General features: G+C 35.1%; 1 protein-coding gene across 1 annotated transcript in view; it reads left to right on the top strand.

Moving 5' to 3' along the window:
• Positions 1-21,075, top strand: part of LOC150092710 (serine/threonine-protein kinase tricornered-like) — a 119,492-nt gene that overhangs the window by 78,164 nt on the left and 20,253 nt on the right. Inside the window, exons 7-8 of the mRNA XM_090414456.1 lie at positions 5,191-5,296; positions 19,492-19,553. Of these exons, the coding sequence (XP_090270582.1) occupies positions 5,191-5,296; positions 19,492-19,553 (168 nt within the window). The remainder of the gene's footprint in view (positions 1-5,190; positions 5,297-19,491; positions 19,554-21,075) is intronic.

Genomic DNA, 21,075 nt, shown 5'->3' with positions numbered 1-21,075 from the left:
TCCCCGTTCACCACGCAGTTGACATTTTCAACAATTCTATCTATTTTCATTGTCTTTGTCTTTTTAATGCTGACCTTCATACCATATCTATTACAACAGTTATTCAATTTAGTCAGGGAATCTTGCAAACTTGTAGCAGATTTATTTAGAAGTATAATATCGTCCGCATAAAGCAAAGAGCTGACATGAATATCTCTAATTCTGATACCATGTTTAATACCACTTTTCTTCATAATGTGATCCATATAGATAATGAATAACAGAGAGGATAATGTACATCCTTGTCTCACACCAGATTTAACATTAAACCATCTTCCTGTACTTCCTTCAATTCTAACTGCTGACATACAACTCAAATAAAGACTAAGTATTGCTTGATATAATGCCCCATTGACACCATATAACTGTAGCATATTGAATAGCTTCTCTCTTAGCACCTTGTCATATGCCTTTTTCAGATTGACAAAACTTAAATACAGATCTTTGTTATATTCCCATGCTTTCTGAACTATAAAGTGAAGATCTGATCCTGACAACCACTATTTGGCCTGAATCCAGCTTGTTCTTCACCAAGCTTTTCTTCCACAATTCTTCTCAACCGCTTCTCAAGTATACTTGCATAGATCTTGCCAGGAACACTCAGTAGGGAAATACCTCTGTAATTCTCATATTTCAGTTTTATTTCCCTTTATATATATGGGTACTATTAGAGCTCTACTCCAATCATCGGGAATTTGTCCCTCTGGACTATGCACTGCATAGTCCAGAGGGACAAATTCTATGCAGTGCAGCTACTGTAAGACTTTTATACCACCATATTTCAGCATTTCTGGTTGAATATCATCTACTCCTGCTGCCTCTCCACATTTCAAGCCTTTGATGGCTTTTTCTACTTCAAGCATGGATATGTATTCCTGATTGTATGGCTGAATGTTTTTTACCACTGTGCTATCACTGCTTGTTTCATTTAGCAGTTTTTCAAAATAATTACTCCATACTTCGAGGATATCTTTTCTCCTGTTTTCATGTCACCTTTATCATCTCTAATTCCTTTTACAGCACTCTTTCCTCCATTCCTAAGCTTCTTCAACAACCTCCAGAATATTTTGCCACCTTCTTGATATTAATTTTCTATGTTCTTGCCAAAGTCCTCCCATGACTTTTGTTTAGCTAGTTTTACACAGTGTTTCGCTTTCTTACATTTGTCTCTGTATTCTCTAAGAGCAAAAGCTGACTTATTTGCCAGGAACTTTTGATATGCTTTCTTCTTTTCCTTCACTGCCTCTTTAACTTCCTGTGTCCACCATGGAGTTTTGATTTTTCTATCCTTGCAGACAACCTCACCACATGCCTCTCTGGCTGAATCAATCAGGGTTTTCTTCAAGGCTTGCCACTGAATCTCCAAGGTTTGGTTCCTGTTCTCAAATTCTTTCATTTTTTCTTCAATAATCTTTGTATATTTTAGTCTACAGTTCACATCTGAGAGCTGCTCAACTTTTATTCGCTTTAAAACTTTCTTACATGTTATTCTTTTCAATATGAAATTCAATTTTATCCTGCTCAAGACTAAATAGTGATCGTTTCCAATTTCAAATCCTATGTACACTCTGGTGTCTTGCACCAGGGAGAAAATGTCACTATCAACAATAACATTGTCAATGAGACTTTTCTTATTCCTTGCCTCTTCTCTCCATGTGAATTTGTGCACATTTTTATGTTGGAACATGGTGTTAGTAATAACCAGTCCACGTCCTGAGCAGAAATTCAACAGGTATTTGCTATTATTATTAGCTTTGCTCTTTTCTCCAAATTTTCCCAAAATATTTTTGTATGTCTGACAATCACTTCCTACTTTGCTAATTATCCCCAACAAGGACCAACTTTTCCTTTTTCATTGTGTCAGTAGCTTTCTCTAGAGTCTCAAAAAATTCCTCCACTTCTACCTTAGTAAAGTGGGACCATAGGCACAAATAAGTCTAAGTATTTGTCCATTGTCCAGTTTCCAATTCTGATGTTTGCCCACATCACTCTACTTGAGGCTGCCTGACATTCAAGAAGATTAGCCTTGTATTTTGTGTTGAATACTATGGCTACTCCTTCTTTTCCTTGATTGTCATTTCCTGAGTATAACATTTTGTATTTATTGCTCCGAAAGATCTCACCAGTTTTTGTCTTTTTTGTTTCAGTCTCCCGTATTATGTCGATCTGGTACTTATCTAATTCTTCAGCTAGCTCCATTTCTTTGCCATTCAGTCTTCTTATGTTGATAGTACTGATCTTTAACTCTGGTGATGTTGAGTTGTGCCAGCTGAGACTTTTGAATAGAAAATTTATCTTATTTGTCTCCTAGAAATATTTAATCCTTCACCAGCAGAAGTAGAAAAAAAGTATAGAGCAACTCGGAAACAGCAAACCACTAGGTACTGACAGAGTAGCAGGCAAACTCCACAAATATTGGGGTAGTGAATTAATTACAGAAATACTAATATGGGAAAATGAAGAGATATCTTCACAATGGAAAGAATCATCAAATGTACAAATATATTAAAAAATGAAACAAAAATGATTGTGGAAATTACATTGGGATATCTCTTGTCTACCAGTTACAAACTTTTATCTAATATTGTACTAAAAAGAATCTTATGATATACCAAAGAAAATGTATGCAGATATCATGGCAGGATGCCATGGAAATAGATTTAACGTCAATCAGTAGACCTCCACTAAAACAAGTTGTAGAAAAAAAATAGGAATATATTCATCTTATCTATGTTTTATTTATAGATTTTGGAAAAGCATATAATGACATACCTAGAAGGCCTCTGGGCATTATAAAATGACCTTAGAATACCTCATCAGATAATAATTTTAACCAGAAGTGCACCACTGTCCTGAAGCATAGTACTGGCTAATGGAATTAGACATGAACCTTGCACTATTAAGATAGGATTGAAGCAAGGAGATGCTTTTTCACCCATTTCTCATCAAATTTAGTTTTAGAAAAACTGTAAAAGCTAATGCAAGTAGAACGGTAATATTAGGATATGCAGCTGATATTTGCATATGTGGAGAATATGTGGAAGACATTAGAATAAAATTCAGAAACCTCAAAACTGCTGCCGAAAAATTATAAAAATCAATCAGGATGATATTAAATATTTAAAGTATGTAGAAGCAACTTAGAGGAAAAATTCCTAGTTGACTACTGATAATGAGAATTTTAAAAATGCTGCTTTCTTCAAATATCTAGGAACACTGATTACTCAAAGTTAATAAACTTAGTATGGAAATGCAAGATTGAATACGTGCCTCCAGTAGATCTTATCATTCATTACATCATTTAATATCTTTTTAAATTTTCTTCGGAGCTAAAATATAAATATACAAGACAATCATCAGATCTATTATTTTGTATGGAACTGAAACCTGGAACATAATAGACCAAGATGCAAAAACCCTTGCACCTTTGAAAATAAAATCTTTAAAAAAGTCTTTGGACATATAAGAGATAACACAGCAGGAGAATGGAGAAGAAGACAAGAACCATATCAATTCCACAAGAAACTGTACCAGTTCTATCAATCACCACAACTAACTGATGAAATCGGTGCTTGCATATTGAGATGGTTTGAACATGTGGAAAGCACATGGGTGAAGATAAATTTCACTTAACAGTCTTTTAAGATGAGGCTTGATGAAGAGTGACCCACAGGAAGATTGTAGCAATGTTGGAAGGATAAGATCCAAAAATAGATGGGAATCCTGGATTAGATGAGAAGAGCTCAAGGCAGAAACAATGAAAGAAGATAATACTTACAGCAAATCTTAGAAGGTCACTTAGCTAGAAGAAGATAACATTTGCATGTGGAGCTTTAGTTGAGACTTTTCTATGTATGTAAATTTTATTTTATATATATATATATATATATATATATATATATATACAGAAATATTTTGAGATAAAGGCTACTAATAATTTAAGTACTGCTTGATTTCTGCACGAACTAGTCATTAAATACCATGCTTGCTTCATCATAAAAATGTGCATGAATTCATATGAAGAAAATATGTGCACACCTGAACAAATTTGTTACATATATAACAAATTACTGAAAATCCTAACCTAAAAGCTCCAGAGACACAGCAGTGCTATGCTAAAGTAAATTCACCTGTAGCAAACTATCCACAGAAATAGTTTACTATAGTGTAAACATAAAGAATTAACTATAACTTAAAAGAGCCTGTGTAGCTCAGTGGATGTGGCATTTGCACACCATGGCACTTAACCGCACGAAGGAAGACTTCTTGGTTTCGAATCTAGTCGGCGACTAGAAGAAATTTTTCTAAGCCTTTTTTCGACTGGTTCCCGAGTTAATCGATCTCTGGCACGGGCAAGCGGATTTTTTCTCCCGGAAACTCGGGTTTTTCGTCCCGTAAACTTAAGAAAATCGACCGTAGAACCCGCATTATTTCAGACATTAAATACGAGTGTTAGGGATAGGGACTATGAGATGGCAGTACCTGTTGAGCCGTCTCTCTTCACTGTGTGCTGCTTAATTAGTGATAGCCTTGGGCAAGCTATCTCTGATTGGGTACCAGTGGAGATTGAACTGCCCACTCAGTCTCCAAAAGTTAGATAGGGCTAAAAAAAACGGTCTCACCTACTCCCTATATACGGGAATAAAAAGGCGATAGCTGATAGCTATAACATAAAGAATTAACTATATTAATATGCTCATGCACATATATACAGAGAGAGAGGAGAGAAGAGATTTCAGTGATCCATATTAATACATTTTAATGATTAATATCTGAAAATTGTTTTTCAAGAAATATAAAATTTACAAAAATATGAAGAGATTAAGTATTGGGTTAGCAGTAATTTCATTTTTGTTATATATGAATATGAGTGATATTTAAATGATTTATTGTGTGTGTGTGTGTGTGTGTGTGTGTGTGTGTGTGTGTGTGTGTGTGTGTGTGTGTGTGTGTGTGTGTGAACCTTAATTTTTTTCATCCTTTAATTTAAAGCCTTAGAAATCATCAAGAAAGTTCACTAACTAACTAGGTTTCCAGAGAAAGTGTCCTTATAATTAAAAAAAAAAAAAAAAATCAAAATAGACAAATAATTAAAGAGTTTAGAATCAGTACAGAAACATCTAAATTAATCTATCCATTTATTTACCATAGGGACATATCAAATTATCAGATTTTGGTTTATGTACTGGATTGAAACAGTCTCACAGGACAGAATTTTATAGAGACCTTACTCAAGCCAGATCAAGTGGTGATTTTAGTAAGTATTATTTGATTTTGCAGTGAGTCATCTGTGTAATTCATGTTGAGGTTATTAATGGAGTGAAAACAGCGCAAAAATAATTAAACATAGGCTAATTTCAGTTTTTTTTTGTTTTATTTTTAACTTCATTAAATCTTAACATGAGTATCAGTCAATACCCTGAGCTCAATATACAGTCATCTATGTAATGTTTTTGGTTCACTATTGATTAACATTCACTTCAAGTTTCACTTCTTTAATTCTTCTATTTTTTCGATTAAATGTTTCAAAGATTATTTTTATAACCCTATATATAAATGATTTTGGAGTTGCTTAATTAAGGGCCAAACTAGATAACTAAGAGGAGACCTACACATAGTCCATAAGGAATATAAAGAAATATTTGTGGGGCTGCTGATCCAACGTTCAGTCCTCATCTTCTTGCAGTGTGCTCTGGTAATTAGGTATCCATATGATTTAAACAAGCATTGATGGGGCCGACAATTTAGAATTTAGTCATCCAAGTTGCATTCTATTCTAACAAAGTGCATATGCATCGTGATATTTTGATTGTGCAGCATTGCTGGTTATGCCACCTAGTTATACAAGGCACTCTTTTCTCCAGTGGAACAGAAGAAACAGTTAAGTCAACTAGAACAGTCATAACAGCATTCAAGATAGGCATTATCAGCTTAGGAATTATAGACACGTTAACACACGCCAAATATTTCAGTCTGAAACTAACAGACTATCCTCAGTGGCTACATAGGAACAGTTTTTTTACAAGGTGGAATACCAACAATTGATCATTCAAAACTAGAATGAGCCACATGATGTTACATTGCTAAGCATAAAGAGAGGAAAATTTCATCAGAGTGATGAATAAATTATAGGTATTAATTCACAATTTCATATAACAATCTTAATTTATAAATTCAATTAAAAATAACATTAGACTAATGTTATCTTTAATTGAATTTATAAATTAAGATTGTTATATGAAATTGTGAATTAATACCTATAATTTATTCATCACTCTGATGAAATTTTCCTCTCTTTATGCTCAGCAATGTAACATCACTCGTTCTACTTTTTAATGATCAGTCGTTGGTATTCCACCTTGTAAAAAAACTGCTCCTATGTGACCACTGAGGATAGTCTGTTAGTTTCAGACTGAAATATTTGGCAAACATTAAAATATTCTTGTGTTAATGTGTCTATAATTCCTAATTATAATGTCACAAGTGTCTCTCAAGAGTAAAAAAAATTATCAGCATATGAAGCATCAGTGTAAACGAGGCAAAACTAGTAGAGTAATTACAGAAATACCATGTGATATAATTGATATTACCAACGTGAATTTCTTGAATAAATCATATTAGTTAGATATTTCTAACTAATATGATTTATTTAGGCAATAGTGACCAGCAATAGGAAGGGATATTTATAGTTTTCAAAATTGAATACATTGAAATTTTTTAATAGAAGGGACACTTTCCTATAAAGCAGTTAGATTTACACTGGTAAGTTAGACAATATGACTTACTTGTCCTTTTGGGTCCACTAAAGATGTCAAGTAGTAAAGAATTATAATTTTTCAAGTTACTGTAATGCACAGCTAACATAAAGGAGAAGCTGGTTCTTATAAGTCAGCTAAACAGCAGACTAGGAAATGATTCCTATATATACAGAAATATTTTGAGATAAAGGCTAATAATAATTTAAGTACTGCTAGTTTTCTGCATGAACTAGTCATTAAATACCATGCTTGCTCCATCATAAAAATGTGCATGAATTCATATGAAGAAAATATGTGCACACCTGAAAAAAAACTGCATTTCTTTCATTATTGTTGATTGTGATATATCTTCAGAGTGGTCCAGATTTGGAATACAAAGTAGCTACTATCCAGTGTTAAGTTGATTAAAAATGATTATTGTATTGAAAATCAAATTCTAATTATTTTCAGACCTTTACTTAAGTTTTGAAAAGAATTAAAATTGAACAAATTTCAGATGTGAAATGTAGGCTGAAATATATATGGGGGAGAGGGGAGTAGTGAAATCAAGGACCAAATTTAGAGTAGAGGTGTAAAATTTCATGAAATGTTGATTGACTCAGAAAAGTATATGAAGTTATCTTCAAGGGTATAACAGTAAATCTCCATGGTAGATATAAAAAGTTACAGAAAGCATTCAAGAAATCATAGGAACTTCCTATGATTTCTTGAATCCCCTTGCGTTTTAGAATAGTAGAATGAACAGCATATGCTCAGAGAAAATGTAAGAAGGCTGTTATGCATACAGGTAGCTAAAAATAATTTTCAAAATCATATAGAAGATACATATCATGAAGGCAGTATTCATGACTGCAGATAATGATATTCTGGATTTTAGGACTAATTAGTTTAAAAAAACTAATAAATGTGATCCCAGTAAATATCTTAGAGGAACAATTATGAGTATATACACTCAATGGACAAAACATTAGAGATAGGGTAATGGGAAGTTGACTCTGGCATCCCCAGTGCAGAGGGAAACGTACTCAAACCGAATGCAGACATCAAGGCTTCCCAACAGTGTATCACAATCAACAAACATAGGTAAATGTGGCGATCTTAGCGACTTTGATCATGACGTATTATTGGTGCAAGACAGATGGGTCGTCATTCTATCACCCAAGTGGTAACAACCCTAGGGTTCTCGAGGGTAACCATATCAAGGGTCTACCCCAAGTATACCATCAACAGACATACCAGTGCCCAGCAAGCAAATATTGGCCAACCACACGGCATTGATGATGGGATCAACGTAGACTGTCCAGACTCGTACAGATCAACTGCAGGGCAGTGCAGCACAAATCACAACCAATTTCATCAGAGGTCCAAGCATCAACGAGCAAATGGTACGGTGTACCCTGCATATCATGGACTATGAGAGCCAACACCCGAACGTATACCACTGTTGACAGCTAATCATCGGGCATTATGCCTTACCTGTTGTCAGGACCATCAAAATTGGACTTCTGCATAGTGGACCAGAATTGTGTGGTCTGATGAATCCCATTATTAATTGTACCAAGCTGATGGGAGGGTGTGGATGTTGCATCAACTGCAAGAGGCCATGGCTCCGTCATGTCAGATCGACTCTGTTCAAGGAGGTGGTGGCTCTATGATTGTTTAGAGAGCCTTCTTATGTGACACATTAGGTTCCTTAGTGTGTCTGGAGAGGTCTTTAAATGCTGCAAGCTACCCAGAATGTGCTGGCTGATCACCTACACATTTTCACGACCTTTGCACAGCCTGCAACCAATGGGCTGCATTGTCCTGTTTTAGTACGATGCACCATCCCACTGGGTTGCAACCACCCAGGCATGGCTCAAGGAATGCTTATTTGAGTTTGGGACCATCCAATAGTCCCCCAAGGTCCCTGGATTAAATCCGATTGAATCTCTCTGGGATGCCATAGAGTGAGACATTAGATCTATGTATTTGCAGCCAACGTCTAAGGTGTAGTTGTGGATGATGCTGCAACAGGCATGGCTGGAATTACCTCTGGCCACCCTATGGCATGATGGAGTCAGTGCCTCGGAGAGTACAGGCTGTTATTCACGCTAATGGAGACAAACATGCTATTAGGTGGGTATCTCTAATCTTTTGTCCATTGAGTGTATATTTCAGTATTAGAAAGGCTGCTGAAGTAATGATATTCAGTCAGAAATGTTTAAATGTGAACAGTATAAACGTTTTACAATAGCTGTACTGCATAATTCAGAAGGCTTTGTCAAAAGACAGAATCCCAGATTAGAATACAGCTCTCATTATACCATTTTATAACATTGGTAATAATTACTATCACACAGTCTCCTTCAAGGACTCATCTAAGGAGGGCCTCTTACAGATTACGGTGTCAAACTTAAGTACCTGTCTCATTTTGGAACATTTACTTAAGATGCATTTACAAGTGGGTTTTTCTCTTGTCACTCATCACATGCTTCAGAACCACACCTTTACTCAGTTTCTGAGGGTGATCCTACTTCTCACCACCATCTGTCATGAATGTAAAATGGAAATTCTGCCTATACTCTAAGATCTTACCAAATTATACATTTTTCTGCTGTATGTTATGTGCGAGTGTGAAAGAGAAAAACATATAATTTGGTAAGAAGATCTTATGGTATAGGCAAAATTCAAATTTTATGTAAATACTTTTTTTGTATTACATTCTATTCCACTCTTATTTATGAGACTAAGATAAGCAAATGTAATTTATGAAATTTATTGTATGGTTTGGGAAAACTAGTATTCTTTTAAAGTAAATAAATTTAGATACTGGAAAAAACCCATTAAGTACTGATGGTATGAACTTGTTTTTTATTAGGTGTAGGAAAAACACACCAAGAAAAAAAAAATAAAATATATATATATATATATATATACAGGGTGTTCGGGATAAATTTGACATATTTATAATTAATTATATTTTTCCGTAAGTTACATGTATTAACACACACTTCTCTTCATTTAAAAGTTTGGACCCTTCTTCATTCATATACAAGATGTCAGAAAGGATGGATAGCTGGAACCCACCTGAATCATGGAAGAGAATAACTTGTATCATGATGATTCGTGCCCGCCATCAAAATAAGGATATTACGACTGCTGCCCAATGCTCCCTGAATACAGTAAAAACAATCAGGCATGAACTAGAGACTTGCAATGGTGACTACGAGGATGTAGCAAGAAGAAAGATCCCTAGCAGACGATCTGATTGCGTTCGTACAGCAGAATTCCTCGCAAATCTGCAGGAACAGGTGTTGAAGAACCCTGGCATTGGAATTCGGGCTTTGTTCGTGGAGTTGCTAACTGTAGTCAAGCCCTGGATAACAAGGGTAGCCAATGGTAGGCCGTATGTATGGCAGCAGGATTCGGCCCCTTGCCACACCTCTGGGAAAAGTCAAAAATGGTTGTCTGAAAATTTCTACGACTTCACCAGTCCAAATGTTTGGCCTCCAAACTCCCCAGACCTTAACCCCATGGATTATTTTGTATGGGGCGCAGTTGAAAAAGACACCAATCGCACTTCCAGTAATACAAAAGCCCAGTTAATGGATAAAATTAAAACAGTTTTTGCGGCCCTTCCCAGGGAGACTGTAGCATCAGCTTGTTCGAGGTTCCGAAGCAGAATTGAAGCTGTGATCGATGCTAATGGTGGTTATTTTGAGTAAATCTTGTTGATAGTATTGTAATTAACTCTGCCTGTAATGTTTTTTTGTCAATTCATTAAATTTAATAGATACAAAGAAGATTTTCTTTTTCCTTACGAAACTGTCAAATTTATCCCGAACACCCTGTATATATATATATATATATATATGTAAATAAGATCTGTTCAGTGTTCTGGGACAGTCATCATCAATTTCTGATATGTATCTTCAAGCTACTATGACAGCACTACATGATTAAGTTTACATTATTATCAATTTCCTATCAACAATTTTCCTCCAAATTTGTGTATTACTTGAAGTAGTCCAATATTGTATCTAACATTTTGTTTCTTTTAAGAGACTGAATCCATCCGTCTAGATCTTGGTAAAGGTCTAGGTGGGTGGATCCAGTCAGAAGTGCCTTATATCAAACACCTGTTTTGCTAACCTTTCTTTGCACATTCTGTCCTTGTCCATATACCACCTTAGATTATCTCTGCTCATTACATTCTTGAATGTAATGTCAAGTTCTGTTCTTAATGTCTTCCTTTTTAATATGATCCTGCAATTGATGCCATCTGTTCAGGCTCCTAATTTTTCACAGAACTCTCATGTGTTTGGTCTCTAATCTGATCAATTGTTTTATTTCTAACCCAGCTGTCAGATCCATTAAAATTGGTTTAAACAATGACCATATAAATTTATTCAATTGGCTCCCTACCATACCAGCTTTGCTTATTCTGTTGTCTATTTCCAAATTTAATTTTTCATCTTCACTAAAAACTGTGCCTAAATAGCTGAAATATTTTACTTGTTCTATAGGTACCCCACTGGGAACGCGGTTGCTGATTTTCACGGCAAATTTGTTACAGCTGTTACTTAATTTAGTTAAAGTGCGGAAACTTCAATTCAATGTGTTCAGGAGTACAACATTATCTGCATAAAGCAAAGAGCTAAGTTTGATATCTTTGATTCTAATGTCAGAGATTTAATGCCACTTTCATTCATAATGTAATCCATATAGATGATGAATAAGAGTGGACACAAATGTGCATTCATTTCTTACACCTGAATTTACATCAAACCATCTTCCTCTATTTCCTTCAATTCTGCTAACTTATCTCATATAAATGTAGTGTTTTGAAATGCTTTTCTCTGGGCTGTCTTGCATACCTTTTCCAGATCTATAAGACTTAAGTATAGATTCTTGTCATATTCCTGTACTTTCTCAACTATTTGTCATAAAGTGAAAATCTGATCTTGACTACCTGTGTTTGGTCTGAACCCAGCTTGTTCTACTCCAGGTTTCTTTTACACAATTTTTCAGCCTCATTTCAAGTATGCTGGCAAAAATCTTACCTTGGAAAACTTAGTAGAGAAATTCTTCTGTAATAATTTTCACAATTAGCTTTACCCCCCCCCCTTTCCCCCATAGATGGGAGAACTATCAGAACTATCTTCTCTCTTTATACGAAAGTCTTCCCATGGCTTTTATTTAGATACTTTTACATAGCTGGCTATCTTATATTTTTCTCTGTATTCTTTTAGGGCATTGCTGACTTATTTGCTAGGAACTTTTGGTATGCTTTTCCATGACTACTTTTTAACTTTCTTCATACTGTTATTTCTACTGTGATATTTTTATCCTACTTAAAACTAAGTGCTTGCTACTTCCAGTTTCAAATCCTGTATACACTTTAGTGTTCTGAAGATATCACTATCAACAATGACACAGTCCATGAGGGTTTTCTTATGTCTTTTCTCCATGTGAACTTGTGTCATGATTTAACATAAAAAGTAATTACTAAGATCTATCCTGAACAGAAATCCAGCAGATACCATTATTATTAGCTATGCCCTTTTCTCCAAATTTTCCCAAAATATTTCTATATGCCTGGTGGGATTCATTTCCTACTCTGTTGTAGATCTTTTAGATCTACAACTAGGAGACACAAATTTTATCCATTTATGTTAGCTGCCTGCTCTGATGGCTTGAAAAATTCCTGCATTTCTGTGGGACTGCAAGCACAAATCAGTTTCATTTCCATTTCCCTATTTTGAAGTTTGCCAATATAACTCTATTTGAAACTGCCTTCCAATCAAGAAGTATATCTTCCTGTTTGGTGCCTGAACATAACATCCTAGACTTATTATTTAGTAAGATCTCACTTGTTTTTTTATTATTATTATTCTCAGTAAATCCAATTATGTCCATGTGGTACTTTTCCAGTTCTTTTGCAACTTTGATTTTCTTTCCATTAATACTTCTTATATTGATGTTTCTATCTTCTGATAGTTGATTTATTCTTCTGCTAGATGTTGAGTTTGTCCTGATTCACTAATGAAAACTGTGGGATCTTGTTTAACTGGGCTGGCATGAAATATCATGTTGTATCATCATATGTTAAGCCAATAGAGAGTACAATTTGGTTGGCACACCACTGAAGGTGAGGATTGGACATTAGGTCAGAAGTCATAGTCGATTCTCTGCATTCCTTGAAGATGATGTGGAGGTCCTCTCCCATTTATTTGTATCTGGCTTTGACCTTTAAGTAACCCAATAAAAAACAGTAAAGAAAAAATCATAAAAAGGAACCAAAAAAACCACTAAAAATCATAAAAGTAACAAAAACTAAAATAAAAAAAGCACAAAACACATCAATTATATATGTGTAGTAGATGATTTCATCATCTAATGTGATACCTTTACCATCCTGTTTATTAAAAGGCATGAGGTGACTAAAAGGGTTCCATTTTGGTCTTTAGAGCAGTGTCCAACCACAGAACTAATATGCACTAGGTTCAGAAATGGAATGTACATCTGTAACTTGCATTACATAGGCAAAACTAGATGCATAATTCCTAAGGGGGGAAAAAAAAAATTAAACTAATGTTACTGTGGTAAATCTGTCCTTTCTGATAATGTTCTGAATACTCTAATACAGAAATGACTAGAAAGGCACCTGTTCTTAACATCATGCTAAAAACCTGGTATGAGTACAAAAATTTAAAGCATGTGAAATTCTAAGCCACAACCTTGTTTTAACAACAGCATTTTTAGCATTATAAAAATAATAGGTGGCAGCTTTCCAACCTTGTGAAGTGCTATTACAACTACACAGTTCTCATAATCACCCCACTGCATGTGAACTCATACAGCTGAACAACTTTCTCTCTACTGATAAGCATGCAAATATTAGCTGCACACAGCACCACAAATTGAACTGGGCTTGTACAATTCTGTGGAAAAGCCTGGAGGTGTGCAGAAGTTGTAACAGTATTTATGGGAAAGACTGTATAGATATCTCTAGTCACCTTGTATTCTTCATCATCTGATACACCCTCGTCATTGTTTCAGTAATACATAAAAATTACTAGTTGTCTGATTTAAAAAAAAATGATGTAATCACATTGAAAAGCATTATGATGAATTTCAAGAATACTCTGAGAAGCATTTTGGAATATTTTTCCTTCTAAGGAAAGAAACTTTGCACCATTACTCTGACACTGGAGTCTGCACTGGGAATATGAATATGTGTGATACCAACTATGGAGTCATAGTACAGAAGAGTTAATATTGAGTCCATACATGAGAAGTAGAAGAGCCTATAGCACATTAAGATATAGGAGAGTTGAATGGGGGAAAGGAATCTTTTGACACACTTCTTGAAAAGCAGAGGTTGTAGTTGTCAGGAACACTTTATGTGGAGGGTTGCTCAAGGGAAAAAAGCAGATTGAATAAAAGAAGTAGAAGAGATGGTTCAGCATGTTGCAGTTGAACTGAAAAGGGTGTTGGATAGCTGCTACTTATTTTTTAACAAATTCAGTGAGAAGCACAGAGATGTTGAATACCAGTTTGATTGGTATTCAACATCTTACAGAATATCTGTAAGAAAGTGGCTGAAGTAAATCAGTGAGCAAGGATCACTCAACCAGATCACTTATCTTTTAAGCATACTAACTACCCCTAAACCTGAGCAGTATTTTGTGGAAGGGTGGATTTCAAATTTGTATAGCTGGATGTCTGAAAAATAGCTTCTTAAATGGAAAAGAATATGTAGTTTTTTTGGGTATCTTTTCTTGTATTCAGTAATACACAGGCAGCCTGTGTATTACTGAATACAAGAAAAGATATGCTGAGATTCTTTTTGCAAAGAGAAAGCAAAATGCATTTTTGGAAGCATTGAAGGTGACCCATTTATCCTCGCCTCATTGAAGAATGGTATGGAGAACAGTGGTTTTAGGTGATCTGGAAGTTTGATTAATACCTCATGGTTTATTGAAGGAGTAGGACAAATGGAGTGCATATCATTAGTAGAACCATGGATAGGATATTATTGGTCATTAATGTATGGGAGAAAGAGAGTAAGCAGTAGAACAGAGCTTGAGGCACTCCTTCACTGGCAGAGAAGTCTGAAGGGAGGTTTCCATCTACTATGATATGCATGACACATGTTTATGGTGGGTGATATAGGCTAAAAAATCTACTGTGGATCCTGAGTGGTGAAATCTGTACTGATGGTCATGGATTAACAGGTGGACTTCTGGATAGAAGAGATGCTGACTGTCCTTCTCCATTATTTTATAGAGGACTGAGGGCAATCAGTCAGTAGTTTAACAGCAGGCCTTTATCTCTCTGTTTTGAAATAGGCATATGTCCTTGTATTTGGATTAAGTGTCAGCTGAGTATAGAACATTGTGGAGAGATGATATAGGAGAAGTATCAGTTCTGTAACACAAATTTGTCCTTGGGGGAGACCACACTCCTGCCAGGTGCGTCCCCCGGGTGGCAGATGGGGGAAACCCAAATGGGTTGCTCTGAATAAAGAATAAAGAGCCGTGGCCCAAAGGATGTAGCAGAGGCATGGCAAGCTGGCTACATTATTATGCCAGTAACTTTCATGAGCAGGAGAAAGTCTACAAACCGAGATAGTGCTACTGTGTACGGGACAACCGACGCGCCTACTCAAAGACCACATAGAGTAGGTGAGAAATCAGCAATGTGGTCAGCCAAGGATGTGAAAAATGTAGCCACCCTCAACATAAGATCACTATACTGACCTGGAAAATTACAATTATTCCAGGAAAATTTAAAAAGACTGAAATGGAGTATTTTAGGTTTATCAGAGACACATTGGTGCGGAGATGGATTCATGGATTTACCAGAAGGAAGACTGTACTTCTCAGAAAGAAAAGATAACATACACAGAGAAGGAGTTGCATTACTAATTGAAAAGAAACTTACACACTCAGTAATTGAAATAAACCCAGTGTCTCCTAGAATAATAACAGCCAAACTTCAAGCAAAAGAAAAAGGTCAAACAATTAAAATAATCCAAATATATGCACTAGACAGTAACCATTCAGAGGAAGAAATAGAAAATTTCTATGAAGAACTACAACAGGAAATAGATAATCCCAAAAATATAGAACTCATGATAGTGATGGGAGATTTTAATGCTAAAATAGGACAGTTCACAGCAGACAAAAAAGATGTGATGGGAAAATTTGGATACGGAGAGCTTAACGACAGAGGAGAACAATTACTGCACTTCTGTAAAGCAAATGATCTAATGATTACAAACACATTGTTCTATCAACGCCCTAATAATAAATATACATGGACATCCCCAGATGGTAATATAAAGAACTGCATAGACTATATCATCATAAACAAACAATGGAAAAGATCAGTAAATAATGTACGAACATTAAGAAGTTTTGATTTTGACACTGACCATGAAATATTAACTGCCAAAGTGAAGATAAAATTCAACAGGAAAAATAATATCAGAAAAGAAGAAAACATCAACCTATCAAAACTAAAGGATAGCTCAAGCAGAAGTCGATTTTTAGAACAGATGTGCTTTAAAATTAAAACCCTCCATCTTACAGAACAGCAGAAAATACTGGGAAGAAGGAAAAGAAATAGTGCTATCAATTGCAAAAGACACTCTAGGTTCCAAACCCAAAATAAACAATGGATAACCCAAGAAATCATAGCTACCATAGAAGAGAAAAGAGAGGCCAAGATACTTGTAAACCAACAAAACAATGAAGAGAATAGAGAAAAATACAGAGCACTAAAAAATAAAGTTGATAACCTATGCAAAAAAGCCAAAGAAAAATGGTTAGAAGAAAAAGCTAAGAAATGCCAAGAAGCATACCAACAAAACAACCTAAAAGTCTTCCATGATACTGTAAGAGAAATTACAAAGGAATTCTCAGCAAAAGCAGTAACAATGATAAACAACAAGATGACTGAAACCGGGAATATTGAATATATAAGAAAAATCTGGTCAAACCATTTTAAGACTATATTCCACCAAGGAAACAAAACTACAATGCCAACAATAGAAGAAAATAATGATCACCCAAAAATTTTACAAGAAGAAGTTAGATACGTAATAAAACAGATGAAAAACAATAAAGCACCAGGCATTGATACTATCCCTACTGAACTGTGGTCATATGGAGGCAGCATATCAATAGAATATTTAACAACCCTATTCAATAAAATACTACAAACAGGAGAGATCCCAGATGACCTGGAGAACTGGAAAGATCATCCCAATATACAAGAAAGGAGACAAAAGAGACTGCAGAAATTACAGACCAATCAATTTACTCCCTCACACCTATAAAATATTCATAAGAATTATACAAAATAGATTAAAAAACACCTACGAAGAAATGATAGGCATAGAACAAGCTGGTTTCCGAGGAAACTATTCAACAATAGACCAAATTTTCACATTGCACCAACTAGCAGAGCTCAACTGGGAAGACCATAAAGAACTATATTGTTGTTTTGTGGACTTTAAACAAGCTTTCGATAACATCAATAGAGAAATCCTTCTCAAAATTCTACTAGAAAAAGCAATAGACAAATATATAATACAGTTTCTGATAAAATATTACTCTAAGACAAATGCAATAATTAAAAAGGACACACAACAGAACCCATAGAGATCCAAAAAAGAGTAATGCAAGGATGCCCATTATCCCCGTGCCTATTCAACATATATCTAGAAGAAGTTGTAAAGAAAGCAATAGACAATGAGCCTGGAATCAATGTCACCGGTTTAAACATAAATAATATCAAATATGGAGATGATCTCGTCCTTCTTGCAAGAATCCCAAATGACCTACAAAAGTTGATCAGCAAGCTAAACGAAACCTGTAAAACATATGACATGACAATAAATATACAAAAGACAAAAGTGATGAAAATAGGGAGGAACAGAACTACCATCTCAGCCACCCTAAACGGAGAACAAATAGAACAAGTAGACAACTTCATATACCTTGGATCAAAACTAACAGAAACAGTAGTTGAACTCAAAACAATCAAACACAGAATAGCGATAGGATGGACCACCATGGGAAAATTACAGAAATGGAAAACAAACAAGATATCTAAACAAGCCAAAATCAAATTATATGAAGCAATAATTATACCAACAGTCATCTATGGAACAGAAGCATGGACAGTTAAAAGAAGAGGAGAAAAAACTGCTGGCATTTGAAATGAAATGCTTAAGAAAAATAAATAGAACAAGTTGGATAGAAAAGAAAACAAACATCACAGTCAGACAAAAACTATTGTATAAAAAGACAATAGTAGAAAAAATTAGAAAACAACAACTGAGATGGTTTGGACACACTGTACGCATGGATGCAGACAGACTTCCTAACGTCCTAATCAATACTTTTCCAACTGAAAAAAAGAAGACCTGGAAGACCAAGAATTACCTGGCTGAAATTAATAAAGAACATCTCGGGATGCAGAACATATAAGGAACTTTTTCGAACAGCAAGGAATAGAGAAGACTGGAAGATCCTGCTCAAGAGAAGACTCAACCCGTCTTAGATGGAAGAGAAGAAGAAGAGAAGAACACAAATTTTGAGTATTATTGGTTAGATGTTATCAGAGCAGACTGAAGTGTAAGCTCTGGAAGATCACTCTGATTTCTGTTTGCCAAATAGAGGCATCCTATGAAATTTTGTTCTCTGTGTGAAAGAGATCAGAAGACATAACTGCCATTTGGACAGGAGGTGAGTTTCCTGCTGTTGGTCCTTTCATATTGGATTTGGTTTTTGCATTTGTTGTGTGCTTCAATGTAGGATGAGTATGAAGTTGGAGTCATGTTGCAAGCCATCCTGCAGTATGCTGTTTTTCATGAACTGCCTTGATACAGTTGATGTTAAACAATGGCTTAGAAAGTGGGTAGGAATTTTTCTGAATATTCTCTCATACCAAGAATAAAAGCAGTAGTCTGACCATGAGAAGAAAGAGGGGAAGGTTCTGCACATCTTCCCACATGGCACCCTAGAGCTAAACAACACAGGTTTGAAATTTAAATTCAAACCAGGAATGGTGGTTTGAAATTTAAGGCTAGAGCAGTGAAGGCTATGAAGCCAGTGTATTATGACTGTAAATTGCATGTGTTCTTCTGTCCAATTTTCCTGCCTTGCAGGAGGAAAATACCTGAATTTCCAAGTGGGAATAAACCCTGCCACTCTGTGGGACCAGTTAACTTGCCTTCAGATGATAAAGCCCTTATACAGGTACTTCAAATCCTAGACAGGATTTGAACCCAGGTCTTTTGAAGCAATGTTTGGGGAGAAGTCATGTGTGGAAGAGGAAACTTGCACATTTATGTCCTGAATTAATTAGGACAGGTGACCTCTGCAGTAGTGAGAGAGTAGTGGGTTATCAGATAATGATTTCTAATATTATTATCTGTTTTCTCTAAAGTTCCAGTGAATTTAATTGTTCTTTCTAGTGAAAGAACAATTAAATAGAAAAGGCACTTAAAAGGCACTTAAAATGCAATTTCCTGAACAATTCTAAACCTTAATTTTTGTTAAGATATAATGGCAGAAAGATGTTTTTTAGTTTCTAATTTCATTCTTTGCATTCATATATACCTCATCCAGTATTTTTTTCTTTTATGCTCCTGCTGGTGTAAAGAAGTTTGATAACAAGGTAATTTTTTTTCTAGGTAATAATCCAATGGATTCCAAAAGAAAAGCTGAAAGTTGGAAAAGGAACAGGAGACAACTTGTAAGTACATAAAAAAAAAAAAGAAGAAAAAAAAAGTAGAATAATTCTGAAACATGAATTTAAAAAAAAAAAAAAGTACATGTAATTCTCACAATATTTACATATTATTCAGATAATCAGGCATTTCCACCAAAAATCCAAGACATTTTTTGCATACCTCTAGTACAGTCATGAGACAGTAGTGATGTTTAACCTTCATTTGGAAAGACCTTGAATTCTACATTAGTCATGTCAGGGATGCAAACTATTATAAGAACTTTTCACTGAAAGTGAGTTAACTGGTCTCATGAGAAGACAGCAGTCCCCCCCCCCTGTCCAAAACTCAGAAGTTTTCCTTCTGCAAACATACAAATTGGCTGGAGGAGGAGGACATACATACATAAAATTAACAAAATATAAGCATATGCTGGCTTCATAATGTTAGTTTCTTCGATTGTAATTCCAACAATATGCATGCTGCTAGAATACCAACAATCTTAACCATTCTACAAATACCCAATCTCTTCATCAGCGATTTTTCAAATTCACAGTATAGATATTGATCATCCTCTATTCATTTCACATTACAACTTATGTTTTATTTTTCATGGAACACTACTTGCATGATCTGTATTGCCTGGCATTGTAAGAATGCCAAGTAGGAGCATATTTCAATCCCTTAATACAAAAAAAAAGAGACTAGGAATTAAGTGTCTCTAAGACATTTGATTGCATTTGACATAAGAGTCTATTAAATAAGTTTTTACTTCATTTGTATGTCTTTTCTTTTGCTATGAGATTGTCAGTTTTTTGTTCTTTTGCACATCATGTGATCCTGCAACTTTGGAACTAATGTTAGCTCTATTCTTTCACCCACTCTTTTTCTTCTGTATAGTAATGATTATGCTGACTGATACAAATATTTTTCGTTTCTTATTCAACAGACCTTGCACTACACAGGTGAAAAACTTGGAGATTTTCCTCTGTAACCTTAAATACTGATCTCAAAACCAGTCAAATATACATGTGCATATTTACACATTAACATGTGTTCCAACTTAAAGATGTGCACCAATTCAGATGGAGAGAAGAAACAAAAAATACGAATAGTCTCATTGACTATGTCCTTGTTGATAGCAATAACTTCATGTTGGCTTAGGACAAAAAGAACGAACCATACCATAGAGTGGGATAGAAGCACAATTCCTTACATGGAGGAGGACTTCTGCTCCCGAATTTTTAAAGAGGCCACAGCAGTTGCCTGCTGTATACAAAACCTTAACAGGAACCAAGGACTAATCTTGCCCGTGATCTGGAAAACCATTATTAGATCTCTCAAATCACCAGAACTGAATTACAGTGCCAACTATAGAACGTTCCTAAATAACAACAAGTGATATGCATGTATTGTACGTGCTCTGTTCTTTGTTTAATATAATTGGAATCGGTTGTTTATAGTTTGTAACAGTTTTTTACTTTTTAGTGCCTTACCCTGAAGATGCCAACAGCCTTAGTTGGTGAAACTAGTTGGTATAACATAGTT

Source organism: Typopeltis vanoorti, chromosome 25 (assembly GCF_054136105.1).
Source record: "Typopeltis vanoorti isolate ZY-2024b chromosome 25, IOZ_Tvanoo_1.0, whole genome shotgun sequence".
Lineage (NCBI taxonomy): Eukaryota > Metazoa > Arthropoda > Arachnida > Uropygi > Thelyphonidae > Typopeltis > Typopeltis vanoorti.
This window is presented reverse-complemented; position numbering and strand designations above follow the sequence as displayed.